Genomic DNA, 18,699 nt, shown 5'->3' with positions numbered 1-18,699 from the left:
CAGTCAGATTTTGTTGAGTAATACTGAAGGATGGTCAAAAGATACCCTATTTGTCTTGAGGTTGTGTAACGGAGATTTCCAGGATGTGGATCTGCATGCAAAATACCGGTATCAAGGAGTTGGACTAGAGTTGCCTCTATCCCTTTGTTCACCTACAATGAAAATTAAAAAGAAAATCTAAGCCACTCGAACATCATATATTCAAGCAAAATGACACATGCAGTTCAATACAAACAACTGAAGGCATATGCAAGATTAGTTATACTTTTTTCACTGAGTCAATTAGGCAATGTCATAAACAAACAGTTACACGCCTTTACTAATAAACATTAAAATAGAATATCGGGAGGTTATATCATTACTATAAAGCATACGTTAACCTACCAGATCAAGTAGACGCCTTCTAGCTTCAGATTTTTGTTTCTCATTACTCTGAAGGTCATGATCAGAGTCACTAGAAGATATTGAGAGTAAATCGGTTGGGCTTTCGCCAACCATCCATTCCATGGTCAAGACTCTTTTGCGCGTTAGATGTTGATAAACTTTTGGAACCCGGATATAGGAAAATCGTGCGTGGGCTTCCTTCAAGAAACGAAGTACACAAAAACAAAAACAAAAAGTAAATAAGGAAAAAAATAGATACTAGCAAGAATGGGAGCACATTACAGCATCTGGAATTTAATTGCACAAACTAGATAAAGCACAAGTTAAGCCATGGACCGACAATGAGTACATCATACTTAAACGGAACAAAATCAACTTCTCTATCAGAAGAAGCAGAAAGCATTAATTTCTGTAAAATTTCCAGTACCCGAAATTCAGAGGCATTGGCAGCCTCTAAATTAAAGTCCAATTCTCCAGCCAAACCCTTTCCAAGCTCATCAGCATATACACGAATGTCATTTTCTCTTTTTGCTATCTTTCTCAGTACACCTAACTGCAACAATTCAAAGAAATATCATATAACTATGACATGATTCAAGCAGATAGATTTGACATTACTTAGTAGATTTCACACTAACCCCAAGTCGCAGAATGTAAACGTCACGTAGCACTGCATGTCTTAGATCAGGACGCTGAACTTTCACTGCAACATCTGAACCATCAAGAGTCCTTCCTCGGTAGACCTAAAAAATAGCATATCAAGTATTAGGCTTGCATCCTACTTGTTGATTCATATGATGATTACTTCTTGAAAGATAAAAACCAGAGTAAATACCTGACCAAAGGATGCTGCTGCTACAGTTTCTTGAGAAAACTGGCTGAAGAATGATTCGACAGGACCACCTAATTCCTCTTCAATGATTTTTACAGCCTCAGGCCAGGGAAAGGGAGGGATTTGGTCATGCAGTTCAGATAGTTCCTGCAGTATCAAATCATAACCAAGTTAAAAACATAAAAACGATATTAGTTAGACAGCTGCATTTCTAAACCAAATGCATGCAGAACAGAGAAAACCCCATGGAAACATGAACTTGCAAGACATTACATTAACCCTACAAAGTTATACAATTGACAATAAGAAGCTAAAAGATTAAGACATGCGCAAACATAACTTCTATCTGACCTTGGAGATTTCGGTCCCAATGATATCTGGCCTGGTGGAAAGCGATTGACCAACTGGACAAGAAGAAGAGAGGGAACTATCATTTGCAACAGAGCATAGTACGTAATATATGGCTCTAAATGTAAATGGTGACTGATGTATAGTTTCATACTTCAAAATAATAGGCAAATAGCCAGACCTTTAATAAAAGTGGGGCCCAAACGAAGCATGGTTTCTTTCAACACCATCCCAAAATTCTTCTCTGAAGCTTCTAAATCTTTGCCTTTGTCAGAAGCTGATGTTCGTAATCTGATGGCAGCAATCATGAACGCAGAAAATACCTATACATTACAATCAATTAAAATCACTTCCACCATATACGTTGCTCAAGAAAAGCAAGAATTTTCATGTGTGTTGTTGATATATCAACCAAAACTTTTAACAGATACCTCCAGAAGTCTTAAGGCAACGACATGCGGCCTGCAATTAAAGTAATCTGCAACAGCTTGCGAATCATAAACTTCAGGAAGTGGTCTTGACCACATCTTAGAAAGACAGTAAAAGTAACCAGCATATGCCTCCAAAGCTTTGACATCAGCCATGAACAAGTCCACCCCAGAGAGCCCTACCAAACCATTGGAACTGCATCAGCAAATGATCACCACTAACAGTAATTAAGATAAACAAGACGAATACATGAGGAAGGGGCCATAGATAATAGGAACCAATAATTACAGGAATGATGTTAGCTATAAAAGCTAATTTCAGTCACTCTTCAAAGACAAAGAGAATTGCTCATAAGAACAACACAAGAACACAAGTTTCTTAACAATATTTTCTTCATCTCCTCTTAGTTGTCTAGCGATGTCTTTATATAATACCATGAAGCAAATAAACTAACTACTAAATCTACCACTAAGAAACGTACGTGGAGAGGTGGGTGATACAATCCCACTAATATACTGTAGGAGAAATAACAAAGCAATAACGAAACCACATCTATTTTCTCTCTTTAACCTAGTTGACACCGGTTCACTTCGGTTATGTGCTTATCAAATGACCTCGACAGCCTTTCAGTTTAATAAACATTACTACAGATGAGTAGGCTGATTACTTCAATGATGATAATGAGATTGTAGGCAGTCTCAAAAACTGACAGTGAAACCAAAGTAAATTAGCCTATTCTATACAAAGAAAGCTGTACACACTGATGCCTTCATACATTTGTCTGTCTGTTGTTATATTCCTATAACATTTGCTCCAATCTACAGGAATACCATTAGATCAAGCGCAGTAAGAATTTTGGTCGGAAAATCCAATCTACTCGTTTATCAGACAAGCATTCATCTTAATCACTGATAGTAATCGACTTCCCCTGAGACTCCAACCTAAAACTCTCAACTTTATAATCACAGTCACAACCATTGCATCATAAGACTACTATCTCGATCAATGCAATAAACAGGTCAGAAGAACTAAGATATCTATCAAAGCATTGTTCCGAAAATCGAAGAACCATACCTGAGTATGAAGGTTGAGGCCAAGCTTGTTTCTCCGAATTAGTAGAAGCACGATGATCCTCAAGATGCCGAAGCCAAAACAACTCCTCAGCGGATTTGGTCACTTCCGGTACACGGAAAGCTTCGTTCGCCCACCGGAGTCCGATTCCGATTTTGTTCTTCAGGAAATCAAAGTCACTGCGTACGACATCGGTGAAGTGTCCGAGACCTACGGACACAGGTGGTATAGCTCTTCTCTGTTTCAATCGCCTCAATTCAGCAACGGCGAAAGGTGATCGAGACGAGCGTCGAACTGGCGTGGGTATAGTTGAACAAGACGGCGATTGAGATACCGATGCCATGTTTGATCGGAGAAAAACGAGTTTTAGTTAGAATTGTGAAATCGATGAGACATCAGAGAGTTATCGGAGCGGAGGAGATGGTGATAGTGAGAGTGCCGTCGTCCCCTAAAGCTTTTACGACTGACTTTGTTTTTTTTGTTTTTTTTTCCAGTTTCAATATTTTTGTGGCGGAGAGGAGTGATCCACGTCAGCGTGATAAGGTTTTACCGATTTGGTAAAACAAAAAACCAAACGGTAAGAAAATCACAGTATAGAGTTAGAGTATCACCGACGCGGTAGTATCGGCCCAATATTTTTAACAAATATAAAACGAATCACAAATCGAATAAAATCGACTTAAATCAATTAAACCTACTCAAGTACTCATAATCGCGAACCAAAATACTCGTATGTTTTTTTATTAAACTTGTAAATGTTCTTTTATTTTTCTCAATTAATCACAAAATCTGAAAATCCTAACTAGCAGCTAGTCCAAACAGACAAAATTATAATACGTACTTTGATGTGATCTATGTTGGACATTCACAAACATGACAAATCGAAAAAATATTCTATCGCCTTTGTTGTTAATAGTAGTCTATGTCGTAAACTGTTTATCGTTTATCGAAGTAAAAATATAGTATGAATATATATATAGACAACATATTCTATAAATTTTTTAATTATCTGAGCAAATATAAAGGTTCACGGTCTGGTCTGCAATATGCATGAAACAATGACTTCTACAGACTGCAATCTGCGGTATGTTTACCCTACAAAACCTACGATTCTTCTAACTCGTCCCGTGACGACCGGACACAAACCCACCGATGTGTGAAATCAACTGTTAAATATTCCTAATAATAGAGAATTTTTATTTGTGTTTTAGTGATTTAATTAGTAGAGATATTTTTTAATGAAAAATGTGTAAGGACAACCTGTAATTCAATGATGACAAGAAAAAATAAGATCGACAAGTGGCTGTATATGTGTATTATATCAAATTTTTATGAATGTGTCGATGTAAACGTATATGAGTTTGGAGTAAAAGACAGAGAAGACAGTATCTACTTGACCCACTTAACACAAGCCGATGTTCTCTCCCTTCCAAACACTGTGTTTTCTTTTTCAAGCTTTGCCCTAATTAAATCTGGTGTGATCCTTTGTGCGAGAGATCTTCTCTTCGATTATGATTATCCCAACACTTGATTTTCTTTAATTCTTTAATTCAATGTTCACATGGTATTACGTAGTTTCTAGTTGGAGTTTAATGTACAGAATATCCTTGATTAAACACATAATCGGAGACTTGACGTTGCATTATTAATTAAGTTTTTTTAATCCGAGTCTGAACAGTGACCACGTTTGGTGCGTTTCACGGTAAATTCGGAACTCACCAACATTGTTATTCTATTCACAAAAGTTGTGGTTGATATCTTTACTAAATTACTATATAGTATACTAAACCATTTTATGAATTGAAATTTGAAAATGTGGATAAATGCACTTCAGGCAACGTATTTGTATATTTTAGAAGTGTTGACCAGTATAGTAATGTGGGTATTGTGAATTTATTATGAACATGTTGAGTAATATTCTGGTTATCTTGCCACTAGCTAGCTAGTAATGTTTTAGGTTTCTCATATCAATATTCTTTTATAATGCATAAATTGTTTAAGAAACTAATGTGATCTAGTGGTTAAAGAATTCACTATTTAAATTGAAGAATGAGAATTCGAGTCTTTGCATAGATATATATATATATAGGGGAAATGAGATACTACTACTATACTACATTGATGTTGACAACAAGAAATTGGTATCATGGAATGATATTATAATTAACGGCACTGTTTAAGCTAATATCACGTGGCGAAGGGCATGCATGTGCTTTTCGAACTTATGATTAATGCAAAGTCAACTATTAACCCCTTTGACCGTACTCTAATTGCACGACACCACTTCTATTTCTTTTTTCTAAATCTAAATTGTCTTGGTTTGCTAAAGAAACCCAAGTTTTTTTAGTCTCGCTTGTTGTAAGTTTTTTAGAACGAAATTTTTATAAAATCAAGCTTCTAACTATTTAATTACTTGTACTTCGCATGGACAAAAAAGTTAACGTATAATTATGTACTGTTACGAGTTAACTGAAAAATTATCATACTACATGCGTCATGCGATTTACGTGCTGTAATGTGACTCATTTAAAATATATATTTCGTACATGGTTAGTCAATTTGACTTGTATCAAAATTTCTTATACGATGACTAAATACTTTGGAAATAAAATAAAATTTACATGGATAGCCAATTTTGCATAAATGCAAATCCAAACATCAATACCATCTGAACAAAAGCTTTTAAAATGTCAATCATGAGGAAACTTTTGATAATTTTTGATTTATAAGAGAGTGCTCCCTATCCCTGGTTAGCCGAATAAGGTTCGACATCAACAATCCCTCAGCAAAAACACACACGAAGGCCAAAACAAACTAGCAATGGAAAGAGCGAGGTAGTTTACTAAAATGCCTCCTAGCAGCTGCTATCTTCCAGGATAAGACAAAGCCAAGCGGAAGACTACTCCACAGAACAATAAACGCAACAAAGAGGGTTCTCGTTGTTATAATAATTTAAGATATTGTTGCAAATCATGACATTGCAACAAAATTGAGACACGTTTATTTTGGTGCTGCTTAGACGTTGCAAAATTGCATTTGTTGCAACATATGTTGCAAAGTTTACAATGAACTGATTTATTGCTAGATATGTCGTATTAATGCAACATTACTATCATAATAAATTTATCGCATAATTATGACGCACATTTACAACTCTAAATTGTTGGAACTTATTACCACATTTAACATATAACAAATAGCATTACAATTTTCCAACTAATTATTTTGCTGCAAATGTTATTTATACAGCAAAAGAGTGGTGTAATTACGACGTTTTAATACAACCATAAATTATCATAAATAAAAGGTATGTACAATATGAAACAAATATAAAATGACACTAAAAATTATTTTGCATAAATTAGTATAAATGATAGCAAAAAATATAATAATTATATTTATATTTATTTTGAATTGCAATTATAAAATAAAATTAATTTTATAAAAATATAAATATGTTTATTTGTATAAATGGGAAATAAATTACATTGTTCAAATTTGTTTTTTTTTCATTTTTTTTCCCAGTTTCAATATTTTGTGGCGGAGAGGAGTGATCCACGTCAGCGTGATAAGGTACTACTTATATTCATCTCCATATCTACCAAAAAAAAAAAAAAAAATATTCATCTCCATATTTTTATTGACAGAACAATTAATTTTGCGCTATTATCCTACTATATTAATTATCATACTGTGTTTAGGCACTTTAGAGTTTAGGCTATATATCTAACGTAATCTATCAAAAAATAATAAATTACAGTTAATTGATGGGGTTACTGTTTTTGGGTATATATATATAAAATAACTATTTTTATGCATCGTCGTCATTTCCAATGACATAGACACAGAGCTGATCCTCACACAGTTAACTGTCCGTACAGAAACTAGTTAGGAAGTTATAAAATTTTCTTGGATTGGTAAGTTCGATCAACCTGACCAAGTTGTAAACTTGATTGTCTCTCTCCAATGAACCTTCTTCGCCCAGCAGACATAAACAGCTCACTTCCATTATTATTTCATATTTTTTATTCTTTTTTTTTTTTTTTTTAAAGACAAAACCAAAGAACTCTGTTATTCAATAACATGTCTACTCAGATCGATTCTTCCACAATCATCATCATCTCACCACCACAACATTCATCATCAAACACATTAACCTCAAAAAAATGCAACCCAATTCCCACATCATCATCTTCGTCTTCTTCATCATCTCATCATCACTCATCATCATTACTGTTACTGGGTATGGCTCAACGGGAACAATCGCCGCAGCTTTTGGCGAAAACGGATTCTTCTGCGCCATTGACGCTAGCGGGAAGCAAGAAGTCATCTGTTGGGATAGAGGAAACACTAACCGATCACTAAACCGTCCCCCGGGTGAAATCTCCGGTTATTCTCCACCCATGACTTCGCTCTCAGGTGGTGAAGGTTTTCTCTGCGCCATTACGTCGAACACTTCGCGTGCGTTTTGCTGGAACCTTCAAGATCCTTCTGAGAATCTCGTTCCTCGAGCTTTTCAGTATAATTCTTACTCTCAGATCGCTTCTGGTAACAACCATGTTTGTGCTATTAGTGGATTGTACTATTCAGGTCCTGATTATGGTCCTGTTCATTGCTGGGAGTATAGTGATAGCACCAATTTCACATCTGGTCTTCTTTGGAACTCTTCGTTTCATAGTCCTTACATAGATAGTCTCATGTTTCGTAAGATTGTTTCTGGAGATGGGTTTACTTGTGGTGTTACTAAAGATGGAGACTTGGTTTGTTGGGGACCTAAATCAAACGGTTTAGGTTTCTCCAATAATGAAGAGTTCGAGGTTTTGGCTTCTGGGAGAAAATCTGTTTGTGGTGTCTCTAAAGATTCAGGTCAACTCCAATGCTTTGGTGATGAAACAGAGTTTGGTACGTTACCGAACCGGCCTCGGTTTATAGCTCTTTCAGCTGGTGCTAATCATTATTGTGGTATACGTGAGGATGATCATGGAGTTGAGTGTTGGGGAAGAAACCTAACATCATCATCATCAGCTCCTAATACTTCTGGTTTTGTGGCGATTTCGTCTTCGGATTCAACAACTTGTGGTGTTAGAGAGCTTGATTTGGTTCTTGATTGTTGGAGAGTTCATGATTCTTCGAAACCTGATTATAGTCCTCCTCTGGAGTTATGCAGCCCCGGGGTGTGTTCACCTCGCGGTAATTGTGGTGATGGCTCGTTTGCTTTCAACGCAAGTATCTTGAAAGAGTCTGAGCTCACTAGCTTGTGCTCGTTTCATAACCTAAATATATGTTTACGCTGTGGAATCAGTTGCTTGGAAGGCTATTTCCCTTCGAGCACTTGTAATCCAAACGCGGACAGAGTCTGTACTCCTTGTTCGCTATGTCAGAACAGTTCTTGTTACGGTATCTGTAAGATGCGAGCTGCGAAATCGAAGACGCACGAGCAGAAAGAGCAGAGAGAGGTAAGGAGATTGGTGATTATTATAGGATGCTCTGTTTTAGGTTTCTTGGTGATGTTGATTGGTTTGTCTTTCATTCCAAAGATGACAAAAGGTAGTAAAAGAGATGATGAAGAGAGAAGCAAATTGACTTGTTGTTTCTGTTTCGATAAAAACTCTGTCGAAGCTGATCCTGATCCCGCTCCTCAGTCGGTTAATCTACCAACCGCTGTATCTCTCGGCGAAACTAAACTCTTCCGTCTCTCGGAGCTTAAAGACGCGACTCACGGGTTTAAAGAATTCAACGAGCTTGGAAGAGGTAGCTTCGGGTTTGTCTACAAAGCTGTTTTGTCTGATGGGATACATGTTGCGGTCAAGAGAGCAAACGCTGCAACGATCATTCACTCTAACAACCGAGGTTTTGAGTCCGAGCTAGAGATTCTTTGCAAAATCAGACACAACAATATTGTGAATTTGTTAGGTTACTGCTCGGAGATGGGGGAACGGCTTTTGGTTTATGAGTACATGCCGCACGGTACACTCCATGATCATCTCCATGGAGATCTTTCGCAATTGGATTGGAGCATGAGACTGAAGATCATGTTGCAATCTGCAAGAGGACTTGATTACTTACACAACGAAGTAGATCCTCCTATAATCCACAGAGATGTGAAAACGTCGAACATCTTGTTGGACGGTGAAATGTGTGCAAGAATAGCGGATTTTGGATTGGTAAGCTCGAACGAAAGGGATTCAAGCAATAGTGATAGAGAAGGTGATGTGTATGACTTTGGTATTGTGCTTCTTGAGATACTAAGCGGGCGGAAAGCTATCGATAGAGAGTCTGATCCTCCCGGGATTGCGGAATGGGCGGTTCCTTTGATCAGAAAAGGGAAAGCAGCTGCGATTATCGATAGGAACATTGGTTTGCCAAGGAATGTAGAGCCTTTGCTTAAATTGGCTGAACTAGCTGAGCTTGCTGTGAGGGAAAATCCCAACGAAAGACCTAATATCAGAAATCTTTTGAGTTTTCTTGATCTCATAGTCAAGTCTGGACTCACTTTTTAAAATTTGCTATAGCCTCTCAAAATGTGAAAATATTTTCAGCATTGTATTTTTTTTTTCTTACTCGTTACAAATTGTAAAATAATTGGTTATCAAAGTAATAAACCCACAGATTTGTTTGTCATATGCAATCAGAAAGTATAGATCTAAAGTAAGTGTTTTACTGGTTAGATTTTGCACTTGCAGTTGCAGACTGATGTTCAAAGTCTCTTCCGTTCTCTAATGATCAAAATGTAAACATACTTGAACCATGGAATATTAGGAGGTTCTTGCGAGAGTTAATGGTTCGATTTTTGGTACATCTGTTTGGTTAAACTTGGTTAATAGTTTTTTTTATTGATAAATATGGTTTAATTTCAGTTGAAAACCAAAATTTTTATTCAGCTCAGTCCACTTTAGTTGTGTTTATGGATAAAATATTTTTTAAAATCATTTATTCGTGAATGGAAAATTGACTAAAAGAGACCAATATTTCTTTTTATAAAGTCCAAAAAAAAAGTTTTGTCAAATCATTTCTTTTATTTATCAGTAAATCTTAAAATGCAAATTTAATTATTTAACTGTTAAAAAAAGGTATTCATTCATTCATTTTCATCCTTGTTATTACCTTTCTTAAAATAACGTCGTCTGTGTTCTGTACTTGGTTAACAGATGTTCACGTGCAATCCAGAACTGATGGAATTAGCTCAAATTTGAGCCGGTTAAGTTTATCGAACATAAGACATAGAAAATAACTAAGACTTAACCAAACCGGAGAGCAATTTTGGTTAGACTGATTTACCAAGTTACAAACTCAGGGGAAATTGCGCAAAAAACTAATAATATCAGTCTATATGTATGTAGCAATTTGACCTAATTTTTTTTTTTTTTTTTATAGAAATTAAGATCGATGTAAAATCAAAAGATAAAAATAATAACTGTCAGCAAATATAAACAAAAGACAGTTATTTTACCAATTCGGTTTAGTGATTGTGTTTTGTATTTTAGATGAAAAACACGCAGACCCGTCTTAGAATACCTAAGTAGAGATACACACAATAACTTGAATTTCACAAGTGCTATAAATTAGATGTTTGTTTTGCAGTTTTCCCCACAAACTTTCTATATATTTCACCCTATCTACATTAAAATTCCAAAGATCAGTACCTACCAAAATCGTCTCTTCTTCTCTACCAAAATCTCAAAGCCTTTAAGCCATGTGTTTTGTCTAAAGAAAACCAAAACACAATCTTTAAGTGTTAGAATAGATCAATTTTAAAATAATTTGAGTTTTGAAGAATACCACATATATATGTTGACGAAGTTTATCTTTTTTAGCTTTCCCTAAACATTGGACCAGACCAGTATTACATCCCAAGTTTTTCTTTTGGTCGCTTTTCTTTAAACATGGACCGAACCACACTATACCGCTTGACATCTCTACATGTTAGTTAGTATATGATTTAAACATACGGAAACAATGGAGGGAATAAGTTAATAACCACACTAAGAGGTAGAATCTGTCTTATATGTAAAACACACACACACACATATGATATGTGACATATCACATCACATATATCGATAACGGCCTAAGTATAATTTAGAAATCGAATTAAACAAAGAATTGATTGAAAAAAAAGTGGAATGAGGCGTGGCCCTCGGTTGTTGAGAATTCTTTGTTGACCTACTTTGACTGATATTATTAGAAAAATACATTTCATCATTCTCTAATACCCAATCACAAGAGTTATAGGGACTAGTGTGGTCCATCCCCTTATCATTTTTATAACACACATTTTCTTTAATGATTAATTACAACAAATATTCATTTGTTGGATGATATAAAAAAAAAAAAAAAGTTGATTCCCAAAGCAAAGAAAACATTATTTCTTTCTATTTTTTCTTTCATCATTACCTTACCACCCATGGTTCTACTTCTATTATAGTCCCAATGTCCAACTTCAAATATTAGCATATAAGAAAATGATACATCTTATATTTTAAAACTGAGAGTAAAACGAATGATTTATTCAAATGATGTGATATGCTACGAGTCTGTAATATACGACTGTTGACTATCTAGCGAAATCAAATAATTGAGACTCAAAAGAAGTTTGGTATACGTACGTGTAGGTTTTATAATGTGGGTTTCTTACTTATGTTTGTTTCTGACTTATAGTCTTATCTTCCATATAACATAAGCTATATCTTAAGAATTTAGCCATAAATAAATTTAGAACCTTTATAAACCATGATATAAGTTTCTATACTAAATATAGGAATATATAGTGTATTTTCTACTATGTATTGAAGCAAAAATTGTTTAAATACATGAAATTCATGAAATTCAAATGTTTATCATACAATTTGAATTTTTTTATATGTAACTATCTTATTTTGTCTTTTATTTTCAATAATCATAAAGATTTAAAATTTGACACGTAAATGTTTTAATATTAGATTTAAAACCTCTCAAATTTAAAATATGAATGGTTGTGTTATAACTTATAATAGATGAACTAGCTCCGTACTTTTTAACATGACAAGAATCACAACACCACCTAATACTTATTTTCTTATAGTTAAAACATTTCTCTTCGCTTCCATGAATGAAGTATGTTTATAGACATTGCTATAATATTATTAGAAAACATAAGTTTTTTTTATAAAAACATCTCCAACCCATTTCTATATTTGCTTTTTAACTCTATTTTAGAGTAAAATCTGTTCTAACCCATGTCTATTTTTACCTCTATAATAGAGATCTCTATTTTTTCCTTTATAATAGAGTTGAACTTTTTTATTTATAAAATAGTCTTTGAACTTTTAACATTTTTATATTTATGATCAAAATAATTAAAATATATATTTAAATAGCCTAATTCCTATGTTTTATTATTTTAAATGATGCAATGTATTTCTTTTAATAAATGTGATATTTAAATAATATTTATGAGTATTAAAATTTTAAATAATATCATAATTTTATGAAAGTTTCATAAAATAAATGGGTTAGTTTGCAAATTTTATTAGTAAAAGGTATTAATAGTAAAATAAAAAAAGAATCTCTACAGAATATTCTTTTTTAGAAGAAAAATAGAATTATTCATTGGAGTAAAAGTCACCTCTATTATAGAGTTTTTCTATTTTAGAAGTAAAAATAGGAAAAACCATTCGAGATCCTCTAAGGACAAGAAAAAAAAAGTGAAAAGGATAAAAATAAAAAGTTGAGGCTATACATTGTCATGTGTGTTTGTGTCAACAGTCTCACGCGTGGTTGGATGGATGCTTGGAATAATTACAGGCACCGCAGGCTCACCCTTTCCTAGGGTTTCTCCAATTTAATAACATTTCAATTTTCTTAACTATTTTTCCTCAGATGTAATATTATAACAACAAGAATATCATAAGGCTAGTACTTAATAGCTACGAGTTACATAGTAATAGACTTTTTTTAACATCTTAAAAGCTATACATTTTATTAATTCAATTCAATTATATAACTAATATTTGTATTATTATATTCAGTTTACATTCGTAAAATTAGGAAATAAAACATTAATTTCGCATAGGCAATATAAACATTTATCTTTGCAAAACGAAAACAAATCTCAAAGCATCCATCTTATAAAACTATATATACATATTAACCATTGTCACACAAAAAAGAAGTGTCTAACGAATTAATAGTGTAATTTTTTATGGGTCAAACTAATGAAGTGTCATAACTAAAATTAAGTGTCATAGTATTCAAGTAGTCAAGTGTAAATAACGTCGAGACTAACGGCTAGGACTTGATATTATATAATGGCGTACATCTGAATTGTCTTGTTGCTTAGTATATTGGTAATTCACTTTCACTACTTCAAGAAAATTTTAGTTATTGTTCTTTTTTATTTTTAGTGGTAATTAGCAATATTATTACAAAGGTAAACAATATTTCGGGACGAAAGAATTTAGAATACTTAAGTGACAATAAACATATTTTCATAAGTACATATAGACTACAAAAATAGCTAGTCTATGTCAAATAAAATCTTAAACATTCTTGGAATTATATATCTATAAGCATGATAGTCTATATTTTTATTACAAAACTATGATATGTGGCATTTTCAATGTAAGACCAACAAAACCAGATGCAATTATTGCAATACCTCACGAAAACAAAGTACGAAATGTGTGGTAAGGCAACTTCGTGCATGTGTAACTGTAAACAAATGTGTGAAACCAAAATGTAATAAGCACCACTAGGTTTATAAGATACAAGGGTAGTTCACAAGTTATATATACAAACAGATTCATAGAATCGATATGATTGAAAAGATACAAAAGCTATCTGAACCGTACGGGAATGTAATAATTAGCTATCGATATAATCAACCATTTCCATTTAAAAAATAAAACAAAATGCCAAACTGATGTGAACACAGAAGAAATCCTCGTAAGACGTGTTGTGATATGACAAACATGTGTACTGGTAAAATACGAATTGAAAGAACGGAATCTGATGGTCACCAACAAATATCTATCAAAGGAATATATATGGAAATTACAAGACGAAGCCATATGATGGAATAGTGATGTACCTCTAATCTTGTACACATGATGAGGCAATGAATAGAGAGACTTCTACAAGCTCAACACAATTCAATAGATACCATAACATAATTACAAAAATCTGTATATATGTATATATATGTATGAGGATATGCATGGCTCCTCATACGCCATCCACGGAGGTCATCGATACTCGATGGGCTAAGCGTATGGCATACAGGGAGCCAGGCATACATATATAATACATCTACCTATGTATATGCGTCATGACGACGTATACATGTTATGTATGGAAACTAATTACCTAAAACAGATGTCTAATTCTATTTTGAAGTAATGCTCTTTCCACCTGGACATGCATGAACAGATATACGCAATAAATAAGGAGGAATAGAAACTATCTATAGCATGGATTGTGATTTGCATGTACGAGAATGGAATTGAAGATCTCTCTTTTCTTTGTTATCTCTCTCTCTCTCTTCTGGAGGGATTGGGTTGGTGTTCTTGAAGCCTTAAATGACGATTTGTTGAAAGACAAAAAAAAGAAGATGAGAATCGACAGACAAAATATGGAGGTGAGATTGGGGATCCAGAGAGAGAGAGAGAGAGAGAGAGAGAGAGATTGAAGGTGATTGTGAAAGGAGGAGAAATGGTTTATATAAAACAATTAAGGGTGGGATGAGAGAGAGATACATATGTGTATATACATGTGTATGTAGACAAGGGGTAAGCAAATTAAAGGAGAGATGTTTGGGTCAAAAAGAAAAAATAAAACATGATAAATGAAAATGAAAAAGAGGAGCAAAGGGAAAAAGAAAGACCCACAAGAAACCCTAAGGAAAGGGGCACAAAGAAGGGAAAGGCAAAGGCTAAAGTTAGGGCATATGTATTTATTTTTGGTTAATTTGTTTAGTCTTTTGAGAGTGAAACAAGGATTGCCTTGTGGGGTTGCTTTTGCATCTCAGCCTCTCACACACCCACTAAATATAGACATCCATGACAACATCCATCTATCATCATCACACATGCATGAGATCAGATGATGATGCATCATCATATGGATTGGTGGTGGGTATGATTAAGTGAGGAGCTAGGAAGGATATTTTCACAGGACATAATTAAAGAAGAGGAGAGAGAAAAATATAAGAACCCTAAAAGAGGAGAGAGTGTGTTTGAAATCTCCTTTTCTGAGTCTGGTGGTCTTAAAAAAGCTAAAGGTTGCTTTTCTCTTCTCTGAAGCTCATTTTGTCTGCAAGTGCTTGGATACACATGGATTCCTCTATCTCCTCCACCTTTTTCCCAATCCATTTTTTATTATTATCATTTCAATTCCGCATATATTCTTTTTATTTTATTAATTATCTCTTTCATATACTGTTATATATATATATATATGTGTGTGTGTGCATATAAAGGCTATTATTAACCGAAAATTATGGCACACCTCATATCTATTGTCTACTGTAGTAATGTAACAACAAACTATGAAAAGAAAGAGCACGACCCATAACCTTACAACTAATTAATCGTACTATTCATCGAGAGGACATTGGCTTTAAGAAAGTATAGAGAGAAATGAAGTAATTGTTTAAACTTTTAAACTAAGATTCTCTCTTTGACTCATCTGTTTAGACTGAGGAACAATCCATAGTGTTAGCTACCTAATCCTTGCTGTACTTTTGTCTACCCACCGATTATCACATGTCTTTATAAATTTATATGCATGCGCAAGCACTCTAATATAATAGTGTATATTTTCATATTTGTTGTGTGTTTCTATGTGAGTTGTACGTAGATTTATTCGCTCATACGCATCTATGGAATGAATAATGGTAAGTTTGTGGACCATCTGCATCGGGTGTGTTCTGTGAATCTATTTTCTCAAATATTTTGGTTTTAGCAAATAAATTTGCATCCATGTTACAAGTCAAGTCCTAGTGTGGACATCACTCTAAAATCTTGGGAATTACATCAGATATTATTTATACGTACCACAAAAATGTTCTTCTTGATTTTTTTTTCCTTATTTTTCAGTTATCAATAACTAAACCGTGGCTTATTACTATGATTTTTTATATATAGTAAACACATTTAATCATGTTCAGATCACANAAAAAAAAAAAAAAAAAAAATTATAACCTTCGTGGAACACTTCCAAATATTGTATATATATATATATATATATATATATCGCATTTCATGTATTGCTTGCGGCCGGTGACAGGTTGCTTTACGTGCGTCAATTAATTATGACATCAACGTTTGGAATAAACACGCTTATGTATATTATCAACCTAAATGATAGGACTTACTATTCGAAGTTAAAAAAAAGTAACAATGTTTAATTATAAAGATCAGCAGCATCGGAAGTGTTCATATGACAGGACTTGACTATCCGTGACGATTGTTTTAGATGTTACAGTATGTGTAGATAGTGTGAAGGTATAGTTTGGTGGTCCACGCATGGATTAGAATGTCTCCAAACATACGATGCTGTTAATTAATATTTTGGTGCAGGATCAATAATAATCACTCCAAACAAGTTAGGTGCCAACTAATTAATCAATCCACACACCCTATATATTTCTGTTAATATAATTTTTAATTGAAGTCCTAAATAGTTTTGTTTTGAGATTATATAGAAAACTAAACTTTATTCAAACTTAGTTTATTCTTTTCTACCTAAATTATTATTCAAACTAAATATTACATCTAGACCTAGTTGATCGATTTTTCCGAAACTTGCAAGCATCTCTTCTTAACAACTCGAGTTTAGGCCATATCCTAAGTTTTTTATTTTTCGATTTTTTTATTTTTTTTTACTTTTTGAATCCTCTTCTCCAGCTTGTTGTTTAGGAAAAGATAATCCATCCTGTTGAAATTGCTACTTGAAGAAACACAACTTTAATTTTTTTGGTTAATGAAACACAACTTTAATTAGTTTATGAAAATGCTAATTTTCTTTCTATTTTACTGATCGTAATTGTAAGTGTTTTTTCTTCTTCTAAATATTCACAGTTTTTTCGTTTGAAATCACCTAAATATTTCAATTTTCGGGTTAGAATTTTAGATTTGTTCGAATAAATAATCAGAGTTAAACATCTTTAGTTAAACTTGATAATAACCCATTAACCAAGCAGAACAGGTGGATTGAACTCGTCTAGCCAATAGATATAACTATAAGCGTAGGAGGAGTCTAATGGTCAGACCACTTCAGTAGATTAATATTAATTAATTCATCTCCAGATTATTAAAAGGGATCCATTATTAAAAACAAGAGTAGACGAAATAGTTGAAATTCGATTTCAGGACCCTACTAGCTCAGGCTTTAGCTTATTTGACACCTTTGACCTTTTGTTGGCCCATGAGGCCATGACCATATTTTATTGTCGACAACCCATGACCATATACATACGTCTGTGTTTGTTATTCAGCACTCGTTTGTGTCGTCGAACGGACCTATAATGCGACTCTCTTTTCGAGTTAACAAAGAAAATGTTTTTACTCTCGGCCACTTTCATTTTTCAACGATTCATCCTTCTTTAGGCTTTCAACTGGTGTATAAGTTAGGTGGTTTTTAAATAAGAATTATTGTTCGCTGAAAGATATTCGGACTCATTCTACATACATATCGTATGAAACTATATATTAGTATCACTTCAAAAATACTAGTAAAATGGGTATTCCGAGTCACGCTTTGCATAATTCGAGTATAGTTCACCATTTAAGAATATGAACTTGCAATACTAGTGGGTAATATTCTTTATGATGTCAAACAGTTTGTGGTCTAAAACAACAACAAAACGTTTCAAAAATAGGTAAAGCTCATCAGTAAAGAATACAATCCGAGGTTTTTATGAATAGTTGTGACTCGAATTAGGCGTTTTGGGAACATCTTTAACGCAACGTAAGTCAATTCTCCCACTGCAACGGAATATAATGAACGAAGAAGTAACTAAGTTTTTTGTTTTTGTTTTGGTAAAGCTTTTTAACTAAGTTAGTAAGTTATGATATTGAAAATATATATTTTTTTAAAAAACGTCATCTATCATGGAAATGGGTCCAATTCAAACACATTTAGTTTATGAAGTTGGTCATATTTTCTACCAGTTTGTGATTGTCCAACTTCTTAGCTGACAAAAATTAGAAGAAGTCTAAGATTCATTTTTTTTTGTGTGCATCGAAATATATGAGTTATTATTAGTCGACAATATTCCCACAGACTATGTATAACACATGAAGGGGTTAAAATTCATTATTCCCAAAAGTAAAAGTTGATCTTGTAATTATATTAGTAATTGGAGGACTTGTTTGATGTTTAAAAAAGAAATTAAGTTAACACGCACGCACGTTTCCGACCAAAGTACGTCGTCGTAAGTTATTATTATTAACTTGTTGTCTTTTTTTTTTTTTTTTTTTTTTTCTTCTTCTAGAATACAAAAGTAAACAAACGATAAATTACCTACCATTCCAAATCGTGCGAGGTAAGAAGTAGACACGTGCGAGAGATGACGTGGACAGAGAGGACGTGTGGACCTTATCATCGTCGTCTTCTTCCTTCCTTATTATGCATCAATTTTTTTTTTTTTTTTTTTT

At 33.6% G+C, this 18,699-nt stretch overlaps 2 protein-coding genes across 2 annotated transcripts in view; one reads left to right on the top strand and one right to left on the bottom strand.

Annotated features, from left to right (window-relative positions):
• The window catches only part of LOC104784272 (uncharacterized protein slr1919-like), a 7,819-nt gene extending 4,261 nt beyond the window's left edge, over positions 1-3,558 (bottom strand). The window contains exons 1-9 of the mRNA XM_010509321.2: positions 3,068-3,558; positions 1,996-2,171; positions 1,746-1,887; positions 1,568-1,620; positions 1,220-1,363; positions 1,023-1,127; positions 812-937; positions 385-582; positions 25-152 (exon numbers count right to left, since the gene is read on the bottom strand). Of these exons, the coding sequence (XP_010507623.1) occupies positions 25-152; positions 385-582; positions 812-937; positions 1,023-1,127; positions 1,220-1,363; positions 1,568-1,620; positions 1,746-1,887; positions 1,996-2,171; positions 3,068-3,407 (1,412 nt within the window). The 5' untranslated portion in view covers positions 3,408-3,558. The remainder of the gene's footprint in view (positions 1-24; positions 153-384; positions 583-811; positions 938-1,022; positions 1,128-1,219; positions 1,364-1,567; positions 1,621-1,745; positions 1,888-1,995; positions 2,172-3,067) is intronic.
• Positions 7,099-9,685, top strand: LOC104782370 (serine/threonine-protein kinase-like protein CCR2). Its single transcript, XM_010507283.2, has one exon. The coding sequence runs from the start codon at positions 7,231-7,233 to the stop codon at positions 9,562-9,564; it is 2,334 nt and encodes a 777-aa protein (XP_010505585.1). The 5' UTR covers positions 7,099-7,230; the 3' UTR covers positions 9,565-9,685.

The sequence above is a fragment of the Camelina sativa genome, chromosome 4 (assembly GCF_000633955.1).
Source record: "Camelina sativa cultivar DH55 chromosome 4, Cs, whole genome shotgun sequence".
Taxonomy (NCBI): Eukaryota; Viridiplantae; Streptophyta; class Magnoliopsida; order Brassicales; family Brassicaceae; genus Camelina; species Camelina sativa.
The sequence above is the reverse complement of the archived record's forward strand: the minus strand, read 5'-3'. Positions and strand labels throughout refer to the sequence as shown.

Coding starts and splice junctions, on each gene's coding strand:
- LOC104782370 (XM_010507283.2), top strand. CDS start 7,231: ATGCAACCCAATTCCCACATCATCATCTTCGTCTTCTTCATCATCTCA.